Source organism: Squalius cephalus (assembly GCF_949319135.1).
Source record: "Squalius cephalus genome assembly, chromosome: 13".
In the NCBI taxonomy this organism is placed as follows: domain Eukaryota; kingdom Metazoa; phylum Chordata; class Actinopteri; order Cypriniformes; family Leuciscidae; genus Squalius; species Squalius cephalus.
The window spans coordinates 5684115-5708155 of NC_137134.1; the positions used below are offsets into that span (position 1 = coordinate 5684115).

At 35.6% G+C, this 24041-nt stretch overlaps 2 protein-coding genes across 3 annotated transcripts in view; one reads left to right on the plus strand and one right to left on the minus strand.

Annotated features, from left to right (window-relative positions):
- The window catches only part of wwtr1 (WW domain containing transcription regulator 1), a 51557-nt gene extending 47318 nt beyond the window's left edge, over positions 1 to 4239 (plus strand). For both annotated transcript variants that reach the window (XM_079889654.1, XM_079889655.1), the window contains exons 5-6: positions 55 to 167; positions 1446 to 4239. In XM_079889654.1, the coding sequence (XP_079745780.1) occupies positions 55 to 167; positions 1446 to 1630 (298 nt within the window). In that variant the 3' untranslated portion in view covers positions 1631 to 4239. The remainder of the gene's footprint in view (positions 1 to 54; positions 168 to 1445) is intronic.
- A 4984-nt stretch (positions 4240 to 9223) lies between these two features.
- On the minus strand, positions 9224 to 12208 carry tm4sf4 (transmembrane 4 L six family member 4). Its single transcript, XM_079891202.1, has 5 exons — positions 11913 to 12208; positions 11533 to 11622; positions 10948 to 11090; positions 10684 to 10867; positions 9224 to 9717 (listed from the first exon to the last, which is right to left on the minus strand). The coding sequence occupies exons 1-5, from the start codon at positions 12084 to 12086 to the stop codon at positions 9712 to 9714; spliced, it is 597 nt and encodes a 198-aa protein (XP_079747328.1). The 5' UTR covers positions 12087 to 12208; the 3' UTR covers positions 9224 to 9711.
- Positions 12209 to 24041: the final 11833 nt, after the last annotated feature.

Below are 24041 nucleotides of genomic sequence, written 5' to 3' on the forward strand. Positions count from 1 at the left end.
TCTCCTGTGTGACGCTGTGTTAAAGACTGTGTGTGTGTGTGTGTGTGTGTGCAGTGGGCCGTATCACTCCCGAGAGCAGAGCACGGACAGTGGACTCGGACTGGGATGCTACAGTATTCCCACCACTCCTGAGGACTTCCTGAACAACATGGAGGAGATGGACACAGGTGACGCAAACACAACGCTGTGTGATGTTATTAGTACACGCCATTGAGAAATTATTACACAGTATATGATTAGATGACACACCTAAATATATATATATATATATATATATATATATATATATATATATATATATATATATATATATACACTATCATTCAAAAGTTTGGGGTCAGTACGATTTTGTTTTGTTTTTTTGGGGGTGAAAGAAATAAAATAAATCAATACTTTTATTCATAAAGGATGAATTAAATTGATCAAAAGTGACAGTAAAGACATTTATAATGTTACAAAATATTATATTTCAAATAAATGCTGTTCTTTTGAACTTTCTATTCATCAAACAATCCTGAAAAAAAACTGTATAATGATGTTGAATAATAATAATGAATGTTTATATATATATATATATATATACATATATACATTTTGCACTGCATTATGACATTATTTTCATGACAGCTGAGCAAATCTTCACCTTATCTCATTTTCATTACTACTTCATTACTACATTTTGTATTTCTCATTATTTGTATTTATCATCTCATACTTCAGAGTACTTATTACGGAAATGATATACATCAGAAGAATATACCTTAGTGTGAACTGGATGTAATGTTGTCTAAAACTTTCTAAAACCACTTTTTTTTTTTACCTACTTGAGTAGAACTTAAGTACATCTTTATATGTAATTTCATAATTCATAAACTTCATTGTAGTGTACTGCCGAACGTACTGCTTAATTACACATTTGTAATAATGAAGCTGCAATTTACTAATACAGTATATATATATATATTTGTAAATTGCAACTTCATTATTACAAATGTGTAATTAATCTACCCAATATATATACACTGCCATTCAAAAGTTTGGGATCTGTAAGATTTGTAATGTTTTTAAAAGAAGTCTCTTCTGCTCACCAAGGCTGCATTTATTTGATTTAAAATATATATTGTTAAATATTATTACAATGTAAAACAGCTGTTTTCTATGTGAATATATAGTAAAGTGTAATTTATTCCTGTGATCAAAGCTGAATTTTCAGCATCATTACTCCAGTCTTCAGTGTCACATGATCCTTCAGAAATCACTCTAATATGAGGATTTGATGCTCAAATCATCAAATTGTTGTCATCAAATCAACATTCATTATTATGATCAATGTTGTGCAGTTCAGTGGGTGAACAGGGTTGTTTTCAGCATTGTTAGCTAGTCTTCTGCATGTGTAAGGGTGTGAATGTGCATTGCTCACTGAGCTCCTGTCTTGCGGTGTGCAGGTGAGAACATGAACGTGCCGGTCAGTATGAACGTTCCCCAGCAGAGCCGCTTCCCAGATTTCCTGGACTCCATGCCCGGCACCAACGTGGACCTGGGCACCCTGGAGGGGGCCGACCTCATGCCCATCCTCAACGACGTGGAGTCGGTCCTGAACAAGAGCGAGCCCTACCTCACCTGGCTCTAGGCCCACACGCCACACTAAAGACTGTTTTACACAAATATAAATATTATATTATATATTCAATCAGCCTCTTCCTCTAGTTTCACTTTTTAGGTGTCAGAAATCACCACGAGTCTAAGAACAATACCAAAGTGTTTAGCCTGTGAACAAATGAGCAAGCATGTGTCAATCAAAGCATTAGAGGAAGACAAACGTGTTTGTGTTGTAACTGATGTTGGGTAGATGTGATTATGACTGTGTTTGTGTTCAGAAGGATCACACTGAGAGCAGAAACGCATTAATAGTGTCGTGTAAGTGAGTCGGGCTCTCGGATCATGTTTAACAGGCGCGGTGTGTTTGTACATTTAACACACAGAGAGAGAGAGAGAGAGTCTGGGTGAATCTCACGAAAAGAAATGCTTGCAGTCTTATTTCCGCCATGGGAAAATAAACTAGGTATGTTTCATTGCAAATGTGAGTTTATAGCTCACAATTCAGACTTTTTTCTCTGAAATTCTGCATCAGGTCAGGTTACACGACACCGCTTTCAACTAAAAACTATTTTATTCGTTTTGCTCGTTCATTTAGACGAATGAAAACGGATTTCAAAGTGCAAGTTTTTGAAAACGATACCATTATCATCTCCATTTAAACTACAGAAACGTGAATTTGTGAAAATCCTGACGTCATGCGCATGTGTATCACGTGTTCAGTCTATAGACAGTTTCTTTGCAAAGTGAGGTCGCCACCTACTGGCCTGGCATGAATGATACAGTGTTTTTAGTCGTTTTCACGGATCTGTGTGATCGGGGATCGTTTTTGACAACGCTGTCGTCTGTACGCGAAAAACGCAAAAGAAAAATCGTACATTTTTAGTACATCATTGTTGCGTAAACGTACCCCCAAAAAAATGTCGAGATATAAACTTGCACTTTATTGCAACTGCAAGATATAAACTCACAATTCTGAGATAAAAAAAAAGTCTGAATCGTGATATAAACTGTTACATTTTTTCTATTTTTATTCTATAGCAGAAATAACTTCCATAAGAACATGTCTAGATCAATAATAAGAAATAAGAAGTAAACGCTTAAAGAAAACTAAGCCAATTTTTGAATGCTAATTAAGCATGTTTCCCCCAAACACTGAGAAGAATCATCACTGAGAATGAGACTTACAATCAAACTCGAGATTCAAAGGTGTTACAGTGAACATTGGGAACATGCAAATGCCACCTTAAGAAGCTCTTTCTCTCTTATTTAAACCATAAAACTAGTTTTATTGGAATAAATGAACGTATTTCGGTTGATTGAGTGACACTTGTATAAAACCAGCTGATCAAAAATCATAACGGTCCTTACGTTTTCATGAGATTCACCCTGCTTTAATCATTCACATTTTGCCAAATCAGTGTGCCTGTCAAAGCTTTACATCGTGAAATTGTATCCAACGAGTAACTATTTCAGACGTGTTTTACTTTTATTCCAGTTTAGCTATTGTGTGAAGCTCACGAAGCTCATGTAGACAAGCGTTTCATATCATATATGTTTTATCGTACTGCTACAGTATTCCTATTTTCTACTCTGTGCTCTTGACATCTGGTGCATTTAATTAGTTTGCAGTTTAGTATTTATCAAGAGCTACTGTATGAACTTCTTTTTAAATAGTTTTTAGATCTTTTTTTTTTTGCAGGAATTTTAAATTTCGAAGCACTACAAATACGCCAAGGATTCAGCAATGCTAGTCTAGTCCCGCAATATTTTCAGGGAATATCGCGCATTAAGTATTTTCGGATCATTTTGCCTTCATTCGAATGATCGTTGTGGCCGACACATGTTTTTTTTTATTGATTTTATTACCCTGGCTGAAATCCAGTTCAATATATAAACATATAAATATGTTTTTTTCTTTTCTACACAGGTCTAATTTTTGTATTGCATGTTTGATCTGTTTGATATTCATAGCATCGGGGGTGTGTAGACCCACCTCACCATGACTTCTTTATTGTGTATGGTTACTTTATAGATGGGTTATGAATTGAGAAGTGTGTTGGATTTGTGGATTGTGCAGATGTTTGGGCGGAGGGCTGGTTTTTAGTAACTGTAGGTCAAACTGAGCTCATGACGTCCTTTATAAGGACCGAACGGTTAAGTACCGGGTCCGAAAGAGCCGATACGAGCTGTTCTCGAACCCGAGTGACCTTGAGAATCATTCAGAGGTTGGTTTCTTCAGTTTTGGACAACTAAGGATGAGATCTGCTGGTCTTGAGTGGCCAGAGGGACCTTTTTAAGATTTAACTACTTTCTATGATATAAACTGCTTTTCCGAAACCTGAATCATGCAATCTCCCACAGAGTTGGATAGTTGTGGGTGGGAACCGAACAGTTTTTTCGTTGTGTTATGGGTTGAAGTGTAATGTGTACCGGCTGATCCAGAGTTGTGTAGCGCTCCACACTTCAGCTTGCTTTAGGTTTTGTAAGAACGTTGCTGGAAAGCTCAGAAAACAAACAGTGTACCACAGAAATATGATAGCGGTGTACTGTACGTGAGAAATGTGGTTGTAACCTCTAAGAAATCTCTAAAATTGTCAGTAAAATCAAAAAGGAAAGAATAAAATTGTTTATTAGCATGGATGTATAGCTGTGTTTCTTTATGAATCAGTTCTTTGACTTTGACTTTACCAGCCGGAGTGGTAAAAAACCTTTGGATAAACAATTAATTTTCCATTTTCAGTGACATTTGTCTCTTGTGAAAAAGAATGTATTGAATGTGCCATATCCTGTAATTAAAATCTTGAAAAGCATTTTAAAAAACTGTACTTGCAGATAATGTAACATTAACTAAATAAAAGGCCACTTAAGTGCACGTGATAGTTAAATTAAGTTTACTTTAACATGCATTTTAAAAACTTTTGAAGCATTTTTAATAATCTTGTGTTGTGCTTTAAAGAAGTACAATAATTTTGATGTGTTGACTAACATACTGAAGCACATGTAAACTATTTGATTAGATTTTTAACTGTAGTCAAGTTACCTTTATTTATATATACAGTTATAGTCACAATACCGATTGTTTCAAAGCAGCTTTACAGAGATAACAGGAAAATAATGCAACCAAGAAAATGGCGTCACAGTCCAGCTTAAGTAAGTTCAGTGATGGTTCATTTCTGTTATAAAAAAGTGTTTTTTTAATTTAGTTCATATATAGCCGCTCTGGAGAAAACCGTGTTGTCATCGTCGAGCTCAGTTCAGTTCTCATATAATGGTGTCAATGTAGCAGATCAATAATATTGTTGAATATTAAATGTCCCCAACTTAGCAAGCCAAAAGCCAAGGCGACAGTGACAGGAACCAAAACCCCATCAGTGACAGAATGGAGAAATAAACCTTGGGAGAACCCAGACTCAGTCGCTCAGTTCTCCTCTGGCCAACGAGCGAACAGTGTATGATTATGATTCAGGCAGCATTACAGGCCAGAGGTCAGATTGGATCAGAACATTCAGAACATTATCCAGTTCATCTGGTTGAAGATCGGAGTCATCACTCGCGTATGGAGACGATCTGTAGTGCCGATCTGTGGTGTGTTCTTGGAATATTTTAAATGTACTAAATTGCAACTTTGTCATTACAAATGTGTAATTACAAATATACTTGAATACAAGTATATTTAAACATGTACAGTGCTATGCATAAGTTTAGACACCCATGCTAAAGTTGACTAAAAAGAGGAATAAAAAATCATCTTTTGGAAATTTAACTTAATGCCTTAATTTAAAAAATTAGGAAAAATCCAATCTTTAAGGACACCAATTTTCTTTGTGAATGAATAATGTATCGCAAATAAATAAATGTTCTTCCTTAAAATACAGGGTGCATAAGTCTGGACACCCCTATGTAAAATTCCCATAGAGGCAGGCAGATTTTTATTTTTTAAGGCCAGTTACTTCATGGATCCAGGATACTATGCATCCTGATAAAGTTCCCTTGGCCTTTGGAATTAAAATAGCCCCACATCATCACATAGCCTTCACCATACCTAGAGATTGGCATGGGGTACTTTCCATAAGATCATCTCTCAATGCAAATCAAACTATTAGGCTAACTGAAATAAAACCATGCCAATCTCTAGGTATGGTGAAGGCTATGTGATGATGTGGGGCTATTTTAATTCCAGAGGCCAAGGGAACTTTATCAGGATGCATATTATCCTGGATCCATGAAGTAACTGGCCTTTAAAAATAAAAATCTGCCTGCCTCTATGGGAATTTAACATAGGGGTGTCCAGACTTATGCACCCTGTATTTTAAGGAAGAATATTTATTTATTTACGATACATTATTCATTCACAAAGAAAATTGGTGTCCTTAAAGGTTGGATTTTTCCTAATTTTTTAAATTAAGGCATTAAGTTCAGTTTCCAAAATATGATTTTTTATTCCTCTTTTTAGTCAACTTTAGTATGGGTGTCTAAACTTATGCATAGCACTGTATATACCCTATACTTAAGGTTCCATTTGATAATAATCATTACATTAGTTAACATGAACTAAGAATGAAGAATACTTCCAAGGTATATATTAATATTAGTTCATGTTAATTTCAACATTTACTAAGACATTAATACAATTAAAAGTTGTATCTATCTGTTAGTATTATTTAATGGCACTGAGATAACATGAACTTACAATGAACAGTTGTGTTTTTTTTATTATAATGGATAATGTGCATCCAGCCGTTTGTTATCTCAGAATAAACCCAGACAGGGTGATGAGGACCCCAAAGCCTTGCATTAGCCTGAAGGGGTTTATTCTGAGATAACAAACGGCTGGATGTACATTATCCTGCTTATTACACGGCTACTTGCCACGTGAGTAAATAATTAGACACAAAATATTGATCTGAGTCTAAATATATTAGCTCTTTAAACGCAAAGCTTCCACGGAGAGAGCAGTTGCTAACAATGACAAGTTCAAACTAGACGGACATCTAAGAGAAAGCCATACCACTTATCACACGGCATTTCGACACATAAATAATTATGGGGATAAGAGATATTGATTTCAGATTTACCGGTTTTTATCAGTGGATAACACAATGCTGGATGACGCGATTGACCAATCAGAATCAAGTATTCCACAGAGCCGTGTAGGCTAATAACTAACATTAACAAAATGAATTTGACAAAAAAAATTGACAACATTTGAAAGCGCAGACTTTGTTTCATATCAAAAGTAATCTGCTGTCTCGTCTTTCGGCGTGTTTTCAGTGTCCTCTTTTCTCTGCGATGTATTTTTTACTGCGTGAGAACATGATGTGTAACATTTTTGCGAAGGCTCTATAGACCTTACCAGAGCCCGTCTACGGAGAGCCTGGCCACTCCCTATTAAGTCCTGTTATACCGAATTGTGGTTGTAGTTCCACCAGAGCTCCACTGGGGGCGATCGCCCATGAGTGCAGAATGAATGGGAGTCTATGGGGCTAGACGGCTAAATTTGTCTCTTTCACCCGATTGCCGTTGAGAAATCTCAGATTTGAGTGTAGGTTTTGCAAGTTCAACATGGGTTATAGGTCGAAAGTTGAATGAACGAGTACTTGTGTCCTTTCGATTTCTTACAGGTTGAGTTGTTGTTGCCCATAACGCGCTAGCATTCGGACTGATTACGACCAGAGATACCGCTTGATGGCATCGTGGCATCCGAAGCGGGACCAGAAACAAACAAAACAAAAACTCTTCTAGCATGTGTATTTACCTGTGTCAGCTGTGTTGTCGATGCCTCGAGAGAAAGAAAGTGCAGAGCGCGAAAGCACCAAAGTGACTGAAGGATTGCCGTAAAGCAGTATCTCTGGTCGTACGATGTGTATGACGTCATTGACACTTTAAAAGACTTTTTAAAGCAAATAAGTGACTCTAAAAAATCTAACACCCAGCAATGTGTAATTACTTTGCATCTCCTTTTGAATACAACATTCAAATTACTAGACAAAACATTATATCCTGAGAAAAGTGGATTTTGAGGGGTATAGCGCCATAGACCTCCATTCATTCTGCACTCGTCCTGTGAGCGCCCTCATGTGGAGCCAGAGTGGAACTGCACTCGTCCTGTGAGCGCCCTCATGTGGAGCCAGAGTGGAACTGCACTCGTCCTGTGAGCGCCCTCATGTGGAACCAGAGTGGAACTGCACTCGTCCTGTGAGCGCCCTCATGTGGAGCCAGAGTGGAACTGCACTCGTCCTGTGAGCGCCCTCATGTGGAACCAGAGTGGAACTGCACTCGTCCTGTGAGCGCCCTCATGTGGAACCAGAGTGGAACTGCAGCCCGTTCAGAAGCCGGAAGTTACTGAGAGTGGAAGTTCTCCCCTTATTAGACATTCTCTGACCTTATTCACAGCAGTGCCATCTTTGATGTTTAACGGGAATGAAAGCGAGGCTGTGAGGGATAGACACATCTCTTCAGTGGGTTGGACTGTCATTTCATGTGTTTTTTGGATTGTTTTGCTGATAAAACACTGCAAAAATATCTTTCCAAGGAATTCCAGTTGACAAAAAAATTCCCAACAACATGAGCTGTGGAAAATTATAGGTGATCTAGGAGCTTTATACAGCTTTTTACAGCGGATGCATTGAAAACACGGTTTTGAAGGTCTTTAAAGAGTAATGTTGTAGTCCCTCAGATGTCCAGCAGGGGTCTCAGCATCACCTCAACATCTGGAGCAGTCAGAGATTTCTGTACCAGAGTTCAAATCAGTGAAAGACAAATAATTATGATGGTCTGCATTGAGTCATTATATAAACTTAAAAACATCATTATGGTCTTTTATAGGCCAATTACTATTTAAATGTACATAAACTACTGATCTGTTAATAATTAGCTAAACACTTTTTTACTAATGCCTTATTAAAGTAGGCTACTTTTATTTTTACGTTTGTGTTAGTTTTACTGTGCAACTGCTGCTACACTAGTACTGTACACGTGCTTCATGGGGAATTACTTTGCCTAAAGCTGCTTGTAATTACGCAATGTTGCTGTTTTCATACTAAACATATTCAACACATAAAGTTATATTTGCTGGTCTGGCTATTTGACGAGAAACAAATCATTTATCATGCAACTATAATACTTTTTGTTTGCCACAAATAAAGTGTGATTGGGTAATCTGTCAGTAATAAAGGATCAGCCACATGCATCATGGGACATATCTAGTTAATCATTCCTGTGTGAAGAGCTGTTGCCTATAAACCCATCATAAAATAACATTCCCCTCATAAACACACTGATAACACATCATCGGAACAACAAACATTTACTTTCTCTCGATAACTTGGACAGGCCTATGAGAATAGCCTATACGTAAGAGCTCTTATCTGAAACGTGTCAGTACAGTTTCGGCTTGCGCTTGTTATTGCATGTTTAGATATGAAAATTACGCAAATCATCTCCAACAGGCCAGCTGTTGTTTGTGAAGTAACCCTGAAATCTCCAGAGTCTGTCACGGCGCTTCCCAGATCCTCTCGCTGTCTGTCCTTCTGCTTCCTGTTTTCTCAAGCGAGAAGTCAAAAAAAAGATTTACTTTTTGCTGAGTGATATGGAAAAATGCAAAGGACAGCAAAGAGTTTTTTTTAAATTCAAGAGTTTATTAAGTGTCAAATATTCTTTTACTAATATAGCAATGGATTTCCTGAGATAAAGTGAAACTGTTTTTCAATTTTTAATCAAATAATTCACATATGTGCACGCTCCCTTTCATCATTAAAAAAAGACTAAATACTTGTACGAAAATAACATTCTCTTACAGTTTGAATAAATATCTTTTTAATAGGAAATACACTATAGCTATTATATATACTGTATGAATATCCTAGTTCATATAAATCTGTATCATACATCATACGTAGCCTATATAGGCCTATTTATATAACAATATCAAATATCTGTTGCCTTCATAAGCCATCAGCCATCGGGCGATGTTGTATACAGCAAACGGAAGAAAACACCATCCATCTGAACAGTGTAGATAAAAATCATGAGGTGAAAAATGTTGACAATGCATGATTTATGATTCGTAGATTAGTACTGAAGAATCATTGATCCAAGTCCATTCCGAGTGGTTTATTCCTGCAGATAAACACAAATAAACATGTTATAGATATGAATGCTACATGAATCCACATACATCATGCACTCTAACTCTCCGTCAATGCAGATATTAACTGTGGACTCACTGTAAAAAGTGTTCAGTTCACTTTCTTAAAAAAGTAAACCCGCTGCCTTAAAATTAAGTAGGCTAAATAAACGTAATGCTTAATTGAAAAAAAAAAAAAAAGTTATTTGAACTTGATAGTTCCACATTACTTTTTTTTTTTTTTTCGATCAAGCATGAAGTTTATTTACTTAATTTGAAGGCAACGGGTTTACTCAATTTTCTTGAGTAAATAAACCTAATGCTTAATTGAAAAAATTAAGTTATGTGAACTTAATAATTCCACATTAGTTCATTTTTTTCAATTAAGCATGACGTTTATTTACTTAATAATTTCACTGTAAAAAGTGAACAGTTGGATCAACTTAAAAAAATTACTTCAATTGGTAACACCTAAAGAAATTAAGTTTTCTCAACTTAAATTATCATGTTTTATCATGAAAAACGTGATAATTTAAGTTGAGAAAACTTAATTTCTTTAGGTGTTACCAATTGAAGTATTTTTTTTAAGTTGATCCAACTATTCACTTTTTACAGTGTTTAAGCCAACGGGTTTACTCAATTTTTTTTAACATAATGCTTAATTGAAAAAAATTAAGTTATGTGAACTTAATAATTCCACATTACTTATTTTTTTCGATTAAGCATGAAGTTTATTTACTTTATAATTTTAAGGCAACGGGTTTACTCAATTTTCTTGAGTAAATAAATGTAATGCTTAATTGAAAAAATAAGTTATTTGAACTTGACAATTCCACATTACTTCTTTTTTTTTCAATTAAGCATGACGTTTATTTCCTTAATGATTTGAAGGCACTGGGTTTCCTCAGTTGTTTGTGAGTGAAGTGAACTGCTGGGTGTTAATGTGAGCGTGGCCGTACCGCGCAGCAGCCGCAGCAGTCCCCGCAGATGGTGCCGATCAGCCCGTTGATCACCTGGAAGGCGCACAGGCCGATCTGGACCAGGCCGGTAATTAGCAGGATGCAGAACAGGGTCAGGTGCCACGTGACGATGTCCCCGGGGCCCGTGCACACCTCCCACATCGTGTGGTTGGACAGGTAGTTTCTGAAGGACATAAAACAGTGTTACATTACAGCCACTGGGTTATTATCTGATTTGATCGTAATTGGAAAATAAACACGTACCCATCGCTAAATTGGTAATCGGTGGCATTGCTGCTTTCTGTTGTGAAGCACTTGGGTCCGTGATTAATGGCCACACATGAGACAATCACGGAGTAAGCGGCGCCGACAGCTCCGGCCGCGGCAAACAGGATCGAGCTGAACATCTGGATCAAAACACACCAATATATGATCAATGAGTTATGACAACATATGTTTTTACATAACTCATCAGAATAAGTTTTTCAACTTATTTGTTTTAAGTTAGGCTATACAAGATTCAACTCACTCAAGTCAGTTTAATGTAATTTAAGTTGAAATGACTTGAAAAGTTGAAAATGTAAGGCAGCAACTTTTATTCTTTTTTTTTTTACCTTAAATGTCTCCATAATGTTTGGAACTGTTAATTTTATTCATGTTTCTTTTTTAAAACAATAGCCGGTGTGTTGCAAAAAATAAAAATAAAAATGCATATTCCGAATATTTAACCCGCAAAGGCCTTTCTCAGATGGCGGGAATAATGTGGCCATTGTGTGGAGGAATGGCGTGAAAATGTCATTTGTCACATGACTTCTGATCCTCGTTCGAGTTAAAGAGGAGTTTCCTCACCGCAAACCGTTTTCCGCAGCTCTCGTTCCCACAGCATCCACAGCAGTCGTTGTTCTTCAAGCCCAGGAAAACCAGCGCTGGGAAGATCATCTAAACAAAGACCATCCCAGTATATTCATTAAATGTGACGGTTTGCCTCAAAAGTCTTTTCTACATTGAATCAAAGACCAAAAAAATAGTGTAACATTTAGCAAAATAAAAACACTCCCTTTAAAGAACTCACGATATCGCAAATAATCAACAGGCTTAGAGAAAATGAGCTTCATTCGTGAAACACAAACAGAGCCAATTTAATTTATAAATCCTCCATAAACCCTTGTGCACATAAATTGACACGCTGACATTTCATGTAGAGAGATGAGATGTTAAACTTCTCTCACCAGCACACCGGATCCCAGAATTCCTCCCAGGTAAAAGACCTCGTCTGTGATGTCGTCTGAGTTATCGGCCACTTTCCCCCCGGGGAAGAACAGGAGGATGTTGCAGAGCACACAGATGATGGCCAGCGGGATGAGCGTGATCCCCAGGCATTTGGCACAGTTTCCAGAACACATGATTCAGAGTGAAGTTTAGTCCAGGACCGGGTGTGTGTGACGATGGAGTCCTTTGTTCGGGTGAGGCGTCCGTGGCTGTGCTGGTGCAGGTGAGTGTGTGCGAGGATTTATAGGCACTTGTCTGTAAATGTGTAACTGTGGTGTGTCCTGCTCCACTATCAGACCCCACACACACTATCAGCACTGAGTCACAGCGGCCTCACCTTAGCAAGCACAATGCATCAGTCACACATATGAACACACTTCTTGATATGTGAATTGCGTTTTTTCCTCATTTTTTCAGACAGATTTTCAGGTTTGAAATGTTACTTTGTTTGCCTGGCTCAATAGCAATTACAGATTTTACACAGTAAAAAAAAAAAAAAAAAAACGGTAACACTTACAGTGTCCTTGTTACATGTACTTACCACAGTAATAACAGTAAATTATGCTAAATGACATGCAACTAACCCTCAAACAAATTCTAATTCTACCCTAACTCTATAGTAAGTACATGTCGTTAATTAATATTACTCAGTACTTAATTGTATATTAACAATGACACCTTAAAATACTGTCACCAAAAAACAGTAAAATTTCACAAACATTTCATGTGAAAAAGAAATGCACATGTAGTGTACTTCAATCTTGTAGTTAATGTACAGTAGTATTAACTTGCAGATAATATAATATTAATGAAATAAAAGTGTCACGTTCATGACGGTTTCTTAACACACTTAAGTAACACTTTTAAACGTGCAGTTTGTACACCGCTAAAAATGCTTAGTATTGTTGTCTTGTTTCCAGTCCAAATATCTAAAAATTCTTAAATCAAGAAGAATTTACTAGAGAAGTAAAATGACATAAGATATTATATTTTGTTTTCTTATTTGTAAAAAAAAAAAAAAAAAAATCTAAATTAAGTGAGTTTTTGCTTAAAACAAGCAAAATGATCTGCCAATGGGGCAAGAAGAATCATCTTGTTTTCCATTAGAATTACGATTATTTTTCTTGTTTTCCATTTGAATTACGATTGTTTTTTATTTTTTTTCTTGTTTTCCATTTGAATTGCTAGTATTTTTCTTGTTTTCCATTTGAATTACAATAATTTTTCTTGTTTTCCATTTGAATTATGATTATTTTTTTTATTATTTTTCTTGTTTTCCACTTGAATTACAATAATTTTTCTTGTTTTCCATTTGAATTATTATTATTTTTCTTGTTTTCCATTTGATTTACTATTATTTTCCTTGTCTTCCATTTGAATTACTAGTATTTTTCTTGTTTTCCATTTGAATTACTATTATTTTTCTTGTTTTCTACTTGAATTACAATAATTTTTCTTGTTTTCCATTTGAATTATTATTATTTTTCTTGTTTTCCATTTGATTTACTATTATTTTTCTTGTCTTCCATTTGAATTACTAGTATTTTTCTTGTTTTCCATTTGAATTAAGATTATCTTTCTTACCCCATTGGCAGATAATTTTGCTTGTTTTAAGCAAAAACTCACTTAATTTCTTTTTTTTTCTTTTTTTTTTTTCGGTTACACTTTATTTCGATAGTCCACTTTAGACATTCTATTAAGTATAAGAGACTTTGCAACTACATGTTAACTAACTCTCATTAGAGTATTAGTAGACTGTTAGGTTATGGTTAGGTGTTAGGAGAATAAGTTGACTTGTAATTGCCAAGTTACTTATAGTCAGCAGAATGTCTGTTGGGGAACCATCAAAATAAAGTGTTAGCAGATATTAAGCAGACAGTCTATTAATAATCTAATGAGAGTTAGCTGGCATGTAGTTGCAAAGTCTCTTATAGTTAATAGAATGTCTAAAGTGGACTATCGAAATAAAGTGTTACCTTTTTTCTTTTCTTTTTTTAGAAAACAAGATATAATATATTATGTCATTTTACTTCTCTAGTACATGCTTCTTGATTTAAGAATTTTTAGAAATTTCGGACTGGAAACAAGACAAAAATACTAAGTGAGAAAAGCATTTTTAGCAGTGTAATAATGTCACATTAAAAGTGTTACTTAAGTACATTTTAAATCATGTTTCAATAATCATGCTTTAAAGAAGTACGCTTATTTTGTTGACTAACATACTAAAGCACATGTAAACTTGGTTATAATTTTAACTGTTGTCTGTTATTTGATATTACAAATAATTCAATATTAATAACTGCTTCATTACAAATGTGTAATTACAAATATATTTATGACAGACAAGTTTTAATCAGAAATTACATCAAGGTATATTTTAGTTTATCATAAATGCCTGTCAGTACATTCAGCAGTAACTTAAACCACATTTCAAAGACAATAGACGAATTATGAAATACATATAAGGATGTAAGTCCTACTTAAGTCATAAAAACACACTAAATTTCAGCTATTTGCATTTAATCTAAATTCAAACTACTATACATTTTCAGTTAATTGCAAATAACATGCTATTAACGTTCAACGTATGTTCCTTTAAAGTGTATTATTTCCATAATAAGTTCTCTTTTTTAACTTTAACTTTAACTTATTTTTTACGGAAAGTGTACCACATCCTTTTAGCCATTACCATGTTTTTTTTCTTGCCCTGTACTTCCACATTTTTTGGTTGTGTCCAATTCTGCTATTCTTGTTTTAAAGTTGTACCATGGTATTATCTGATACCTTCATTGTACCATGGTATTGCCACACTTTTTCCATAAGAGGTAACCTATGTGACATGAAGATGTCAACTATCCATAAACGACAGTAGTCAGTCATAATTACAGAAGTTTCTGTGTGACTTTGTCAATCCTAAAGACAGTTTCTCACCTCTGCGGCTCAGAATCGGCTAACAAACAAGACTGTTCTACATTTATACACACCAAGAACAGAATTTGGACTTGAAAACACGAAATGTAAGGCCACGACAGAAATATTTTCATTTCTACTGGTTTTCTTGCATACTAGTTCCTTGACCAAGTCTCAGACAGAGTTAAAACACTTGTGACGCTACAAATGTCTTAGACAGCCTTCATAGAGCATTAGTTCTGGATAAATGTTGACTTTGACTTTACAGGCCAATAAAAAATATGTTTAGTTTTAGTTTTATAGTTTCCAGTGTGAAGTCTCTGCGCTAACAAAGCTAAAGGTTTGCGCTGGAAATGCCATGAAAGAACCATTTCATGTTCCACGAAGAAGTCAACAGTTCTTAAAATAACCTTCTTTTTAAGTTAAAACATTTTAACTTTGTTCCACTATAAAGAATAAAGAACCTTTTGTGGAATAGAAAGTTTCCATGGATGAAATATTCTTCACACTCTAAAAATACTGAGTTAAAAACAGCCTAATTCGGGTCATTTTGGCAACCCAAACACTGGGTCAAATATGGACAAACCCATCGGGTTCAAAGTTTGACCCAACAACTATTGTTTAAAAATGACTGTATTGCTGGGTTAAAATAAACGCCAAATAAGTTGGAAATTAAATTCACACACAAAATGACATGAGTAACAACACAGACAACAATAATCATCAAGAGGTGAGCATTTATTGAACATCCAGGAAACGGATAAAAGTTGATGACAATTAAGAATCTTAAACCAGACTGACTTAAGTATTCATTGCATACTTAAGTCCATTCAGAAAATGTCCTTCCCATTAATACCACCCTTCAAAACGTCCTGCTTTAAAAGGAAACCGCATGTATCGAGTCTTTAAGGTGGATCTTGTGCACTGCTAGTGTGTGAGGAAGACCCTTCATGACGTGTGTATTGGCTGAATGCCTGTTTTAAATATATCCTCTGGTCAGGGTGAACAACGGTGACCCACACCCTGATCCCGGCTGTCCAGTGTCCAGTGTTCAGCGCAGGGCTGGCTCACTTCCCAGGGTCGCTGCATTGCTTTTGTGGGAGTTTCCTCTTTCACTCCTCATTCCTCTCAGCACAATCTTTCAAGTTCATGTTAAAACAATGAGCTGTTTAATGACAGCATTGTGCCCAGAATGCAGTGTTTGTCCTGTTTATGTACACTGCAAAAATTATCGTGATTTTAACGGTAAAAGACTACAGTGAAAAACTGTTAATTGGTTAACAGAAAGTTTCCATACTATATACGGTGAATAACTGTGATGGATCTAACCGTACATTTTACAGTAAAATACCATTACATTTACAGGTTTTGGACATGAAAAATAATGAATCACTGTATAATTTACAGTTAAAAACCGTAAATTGATATTTCCCTGCCTGATACCTCACATTTGATGTATTTTTGTTGAAATAACTTTTTCTTCATAGTTTTTCTTAGTTTTTTTCTAATCAGTTATGTACATTAGGGTTTTATGTTGTTAAATTAATGTTTATTGCATTTTTTTTTTTTTTTTCATGTGTGTTATGATGGTGTTTAGTGCTTATGTGAATGGCCCTGTGCAGCTTCTATATACATTACTATTAACTGTCTTGTGGAAAAGCTGCTTGTGATGAGCTTTGATTGATCATGTGACTCTCATCACTGCTGTGATTGGTGGTTGTCAGTGTATTACAATGGTACAAAACAGATATTAGTACTTCCATATGTCGGTAAATTAACAATATATCCGATAATGAAATACGTTTTTTTACTGTAAATTTAAGTTAAGTCTGTAAAACCTAAAATGCTGCTACCTTATTTTTTACGGTCAATCTCTGGCAACCACAGCTGGCTTTTTTTTTATTCTTTTTTTTTTACAGTGTACATGAAAATGATACTGAGAGGCATTATGGGATAGCTCAGAGTTTGAAAATGAACCATCATCCATGATAGTGGATCATGACAAAGTGATAATGTTATAATACTTCTCGGAGCAATTGTTTCTTGAGCTGATGAAGACTATTATTACCAATGTTTAGTTTATAAATGTGTAATAAGTCCATAATACTGTGTTTATTACAACTTTTTTTGTTGCATTGCTGTTGTTCTCTTTGTATGTTTTCTGTTGGAGCTAATTGCTTTAACAAAACATGCATTTGATATAAAATATAAAGTATGTATGACTATATGACTCTAGTCTTGTCGAATGCTTCCTTTGACCCCTTTGTGAATCTAAATAAAGTACCCTGATGACATTATACGATCATATAAGAATAAATTAGTATGGCCTATAAAAGTTTATTTCATTGATTGTATCATGGCGTCACAATCTGAACTTCACACATCTCGTCACAGAAGTTTTCTCATTCCCCATTTTAAGGGTGTGTGTTCTTCAATGGCCAATGATAAGAGTGACAGGTCCAAAGGACTTCTCTTTAGCTGAAATCTTATCAGAGGTGGGAGGGAAGTCAATAGAAGTCAATGGAAAGATCAATGTGCATTATTAAAACACACGTGTGTTGCCCAGAGCAACAGTTACCATGATAGTTCAGATATTTGGGATAGTGGACACAGGTGACGCACATTTTAAGTATGCACTGACACCACACTCCCGTGATTATATCATTGATACACCCAACACCAAATCATCAAATCACTCTCTTTACTCTGAACTTGAACGGGTTCCCTAATTCACCCAAAAAAATAAAATTCTGTCATCAATCACTCATCTTCACATCGTAGCAAACCTGAATTACTTTACACAACAGAAGATTTAAAAAAAATAAAAATTTTGTCTGTAATATTGAAGTCAGTGGGGTCAAATGTTCTTTTGGACCCCATTGACTTTCATTGTATGGGCAAAAATCACTGAGAAATTTTTCATAAGCTGTGGAAGCCAAAAATTTTTTTTATAAAAAGAGGAACTTCAAAGTTCTGTTAATGAGAACCAGACATAACACACCACATTATTAGAGGAGATAAAAAGTATTTTGGCCTGTACATTTACTTAGTTGTCTGAGAAAATATACATAGAGAGTCAAATATAGAAACTAATATAAAGAGACACACACATAAACACACAGAACTTTTCCCACTATAATCAGTTATGATGCTAGTAAAACATTAGACCAACCCATTTATGATCACCATAATTATTGCGCATTATTGTATGCTTGTTGATTTATCTAGTGTCCAAGTTGAGGGTGAGTTCATGTCATTTGTTAATGGTACATTTGTCAGGTTTACCACAAAACAAACGTAATATCTTAATATTATTGATATAAGCACCATTAATTAGTCTGAGTACACATTTATTTTAACATGATTTGAATGAGTGAAAATGTCTTTGACATCAGTAAGAAATTATATGGGAAAGATTTCTGAGGCTCTACAGCGATCTGTCAGACACATTAAAGAGCCACAAAATGGTATTTATATTGTTTAAATTTCATTAATAAATGACCTAATTTGAAAGTTGAGACTTTTTTTTTCTTTCAAAAGTAACCTGGTCTGTCCTGTCTGTCAGCGCGTTGTCAGTGTCTCTGCTCCGCGATGTATTGTTCATTGCGTGAGAACATGGTGTGGCGTGAGAGCGGCGTGGCTTGTCGGACATAGCAACTAAATTGGGCGGGTCTTTGCGAACGGTCAATTACAGTTGTAATCAAAACTAGAAAAAAAAGTTTGTTGAGACAAACTTTAAGTTGGCTTGAGAAAGTGGGACCAGAGAGTTTGAAGAAGTTTAAAGTAGTTTGAAATTTAAAGTTTAGTCGGAAAGAATAGTTAGAAAAAAAGAAAAAGATTAGTTAGAAAGAAAAATAAAGATTAGATAGATAGATAGATAGATAGATAGATAGATAGATAGATAGATAGATAGATAGATAGATAGATAGATAGATAGATAGAATTTACTCTAATGCTTCAGAGAGTTTAGATTTGAGTTTTGTGTTGTGTACTACTGGGCCACCGTATTGGCTCAATTTGAACATTCTGCAATGAAAGTCAATGGGATTTTTCTGAGTTTTAATCGTCATTTTTAGGAAAACCGTGAGTCCAATCGGTTAGAAAAGTTATAGCACACCGAGTCAGAACAGTCTGAAGGTCTGAGCCGAGTTTGGAGTATGTAGAGTTAAAGCTCTAGGTGGAGTTAGAGTCAGAAATTTAGGGTCAGAAGAATGATAATTTGGAGAAACCACTTGAAACATTTGTTGTGCTGAGCTATTTCAATTACTTTAGCTTTAAATTACTTTTTGGTTCATTGTTCATTTGTTCAGACTGAAAGTCTGTACATTTTGCTAATAAACCTGATTTGCAATGGGATGGTTAGTAGCATTTGCATTTCGCATTGTTTTTGTTGTGTGTTTTTTTGGCCCTATCAAAAGACATGTGAACCATTTTCACAACCCACCAGTTTAAACAGTGCTTTAGAAAACACAATGTTTTCTCTCGGTCTCATCATTTGGTCACAGAATGACATCTTTCAGTATTCTTGAGAACTTTCCCATCAGGAATCACTGAGCATTTCATTATAGTTTTCAAGGATATATGTACAAAAAGAGGAATAGGAGGGAATTTCTACACAGAGGAGATCAAAAACATGGATATTTGCAACTGAATTTGCCACTTCAGTCCTTCACTATTATACATCAGGATGTGCTAGACTCTATTATACACACAAAGCTGCAGTAAGAGGTGTTTCTGAAGTTGTGAAAGCCCTTCTCAGCATTATTAAATCCCTATCATTAGGATATTTGCCAAGAACCGTCCAAATGGCAGTTGTTAAACCGCTTATAAAGAAACCACAACACAACATTTTTTAGAGTTATAAATTACAATCATGATTGAATCTCTACTAGAACTAGTAGAGTCTATTAGACCCTAGTGATTAAGAAATTCTACTATACCGTCTGGAGAATTATGTTGCCATAATTATAAACGGAAATTAGCCTAAATGGCTTCCTACCAGTCATTTTGCTAGCACTTTGTGTAAACAGATATGTTAAACCTAACATAAGTAAAGTATGGTGTGACTCAAGGCTCTGTTTTAGGTCCTCTGTTGTTCTCCTTGTACACACAGACACACTCTCTAAAGTCGCCTTATCTGTTAGTTCAACTTTTAATGCCCTAGTCTAGTCATAGTCTATGCCAAAATAATTCTCATACCTCAATTTTTTAACCATATTTATATATTTAAAATGGAAACCCATCCTGATGTTCACTAGCTTTATATCCTACACTTCCATTGAGCCACAGAGACTCCCAGCTACAGCTAATACACTTATACAGTATATGAGCTGACCAGTAACTGGGCTGGCAACACAAAGCTTGTGGGTTTCAATCCTGGACCGGATGAATCCTCTCTGTTCAGTCATTACTTTCTCCTGAGCAGCACAGATATTTCCTCATATTATCAAGACACTAAGGATAAAAGGGATACATATACAAAATTCAGTAATTAAATAGACAGAAATACACTTATGGACAGGGCCACTGGAGCAACATCATGGTACAAAGGTAAATGTTCATAGATAAATATGAGTACATGCATTAAATAATAGTCCAGAGTAATAAACAAAATATGATAGTAATTATACAAAAGGATAAAGGTCATACATTTATTGATGGATGAGGAGAATACTGAATTTTCTCATGTTTATAATGCAAAATAGCTTTTAATTTTAAAACATTATTTTAGAATATTCTCCAAACTACGTCCATCATTCACTAGTTGGGGAATAGATTTAAATGAGTTTGTAAATGCTGAATTCGATTTTTATCTTATAGTTATTTTGTAGCTCTTCTTCATTACACTCTTAGTGTTTTTCAGACAAGACTCTTACTCTTAGCACAAAGCACAAAAACACTGTCTATACTGGTTTGATGTGGTGATATTTCTAGCTGTGAATAATGGTGTGGTGATTACTTGCGTCTGTGGGTGCCGTGTGGTGCCAGGTACTGTGCTTACACTAGATAGTGTTGTTTGCTGATCCCCTCCTCCACCCATGTGATCTCTCACTTCTCCATCTGCTGACGCTGGGATAGGATGCTATTTAGAGCCCACAGTCCTGGGTTATTACCTGCAGACTTTAGACTTTTGGCATAAAGATGTGATTGAGACTATCAGAACAATGCATTGATGCATTATGTAATTTACTTTTTATCATGAGTTAGAATTAGGCGTTTCTCAATCAAACCGCGTCTAGAGGATTTACAGTTACTGATGCTAATGCGAGCTTGAGGCTTTGTTTTTCTTGCTTAATATTTGTCCGTTTGATCCTTCAGTTGAGCTGCTTTCTCTCCACAGGGCCAGGAACGTGTCAGCACTTGCACAGGAAGTGACACAGGGCATTTGTCTGTAGTGGACAGGAAGGAAATTCCCGCTTTTTTCCCAACAGGAGCTTAACATGGGCTTTGGGATTTAAAACTATGTTTTCCTTAGTTTGTTATTGACTGGCTATTAACTAACTATTAACTATGACTTTTCCCTCAATAAACTCTTAATTACTGCTTATTAATAGTCAGTAAGGTAGTTGTTAAGTTTAGGTATTGGGTGGATTAAGGGATGTAGAATATGATCATGCAGAGTAAGGCATTAATATGTGCTTTATAAATACTAATAAACAGCCAATATCCTAGTAATATGCATGATAATAAGCAGCCAGTAGCAAATAGTGATAATGAGAACTGGATCCTAAAATAAAGTGTTAGAGTATTTACTATGTAAATGATACACTTTAAAATAATGTACTAAATGTGAACTGAATATAATGTTTTCAGACACTAAATGAAAATGTACTATAGTTTAAATTAAAATTTGAATTAGCTTAACTTTAGAGTGTTTTTAAGTCAGACTTAAGGTATGTCTTTATATGTATAAATTCATAATTACTTCTATTTTCTCTTAAATAAGGTTAAAGTGTCCCGCTGAATGTACAATAAAATGTCTATAGAAACTGTTTTTTAAATGTTTTTTATCTCTTAAGCGGCCTTTAATTTTATTAAAATTATAATATCTGCATGTATAGTTTTTAAAAATAGATAGTTTTAAAAAGTGCACATTCAGTACAATACTGCAGCTAACATGCATACAAAAACTGTAGTTGAATCCCCATCCAGCGAGAGTATCGATCTGGATGTGCTGTGAGAGACACGTCTAATGCTTAACCAAACACACTAGTTGATGATTAACTTTTCAGGTTTTGTCTGTTCAATGAGTCCTTTGTTGAATTCATCCTGGCAGTGATGTAACCAGCGATCAATACGTTTGTGAAATGTTTTGCCGGTGTGTTTTTACCTCATATGATTTGAGATGAAATCGAGGAGACCTAAAGAAAGAGTTTATTATTCTCTTATTATTATTAGTATAATTATTTTGGCATAGATAGACTATGACTAAACTATGGCATTAAAGGGATAGTTCACTTTGAAATTAAATTTTGGTATGTTTTAGCTTACCTCAAGGGCATCCAAGATGTAGGTGTCTTTGTTTCCGCAGTAGTTTCAATTTTGATATTTTTAGGTCAAACCGTTCTTGTCTGTCAGTCCTATAATGCAGGTCTATGGTCACTGTCTCAAAGAGCATGCACAGAGTCCAAATTAAACAATTCCCCATCGTCCAAATTAAACAATTCCCCATCGTAAGTACACATTGATGGCCTAAGACACGAAACGAGCAGTTTGTGTGAGAAAACGAACAGTATTTATATAGTTTTTACCTCTTATACACAGCCACGTCCAAGTGATCTGAGGGCGCGGGCGCATCCTGGTGTGTGACGTGTGCGCAGACTGGTGCATAGATATATATACACTAGATGTATATAGACGCCTTAAAGACATTCGTTCCAATGAACTGCCGTAGCCAAGGCGACATCTAGTGTATGTATATCTATGCACCAGTCTGCGCACACGACACACACCAGGATGCGCCCGCGCCCTCAGATCACTTGGACGTGGCTGTGTATAAGAGGTAAAAACAATATAAATACTGTTCGTTTTCTCACACAAACCGCTCGTTTCGTGTCTTAGGCCATCAATGTGTACTTACGATGGGGAATTGTTTAATTTGGACGATGGGGAATTGTTTTAATCTGGACTCTGTGCATGCTCTTTGAGACAGTGACAGTGAAAAAAGACACCTACATCTTGGATGCCCTTGAGGTAAGCTAAAACATACCAAAATTTAATTTCAAAGTGAACTATCCCTTTAAAAGTTGAACTAACAGATAAGGCAACTTTAGAGAGTGTGTCTGTGTGTACAAGGAGAACAACAGAGGACCTAAAACAGAGCCTTGAGTCACACCATACTTTACTTATGTTAGAAAGAAAGAGTCATATTCTGGTCACAGTAAGATCACCGAAGAAAATGTATTTTAACATAAAAAACAGAGAAGTGGGAAAGTATCCATGCCTATGACATTGCATGAGTAGGTACTACATTTGAACCATGTTGTCACTGTCATGTGACCTGTCATGTTGCGTCAGTTGTGTCTCTTCACCTTCATTCATAAATCCCCTCCCGTGGCCTCATGGGATAGTAAAGTGTCCATCGAATGCACACTTCAGGATCTCGGCAGAAGAAGTAGATCATCCGGAGACTTTTTGCCTACTATGTATTCAAACATACTGCTCTGTTGGCATACTGTTTTCCACCTACTGTAGATACTGTAGTAGGGAAGTACTCGATTTTGGCCTATCTTTACACACTCTTAGAAGAAAAGGTTCTATATGGAACCTTAAAGGGTTCCGTCAGGCACTTCATATATAGAACCCTTTAGGGGTTCCATCATGGGATCATTTTATGGAATATGGATGTAGTTTTAATTGATTCATTTTGTTTTAATTTTTAATCAATTAAATTTTATGAATCAAACCGCTCTTACACATACTTAATCACTCGGGGGGAAAAAACTGAAATAACCGTTAAACATGACTGTATTTTGCCATAATAAAGGCAAAGAGGTTATTTTTAAATTGAGTCAACCCTAGGGTTTTATATATAACTGCACTGTACCTTTTTTTCCAAGAGTGCAGGAAAGATGGGCAGGAGAAATCTCATAAACTGAACTCGGACTCAATCTGAATTGACCTTAAACATTCAGCACAAGCCATATAGCTAAAGAGTAAACAGCTCAGAGTGGAGAAGT

Excerpts from the sequence above, each read along its gene's own strand:
- tm4sf4 (XM_079891202.1), bottom strand. The coding sequence starts at position 12,086 with ATGTGTTCTGGAAACTGTGCCAAATGCCTGGGGATCACGCTCATCCCG. Across the intron at positions 11,623-11,912 it reads TTCTGGGATCCGGTGTGCTG|ATGATCTTCCCAGCGCTGGT; the intron begins GTGAGAGAAGTT and ends GTCTTTGTTTAG. Across the intron at positions 11,091-11,532 it reads GCTGCGGAAAACGGTTTGCG|ATGTTCAGCTCGATCCTGTT; the intron begins GTGAGGAAACTC and ends GTTTTGATCCAG.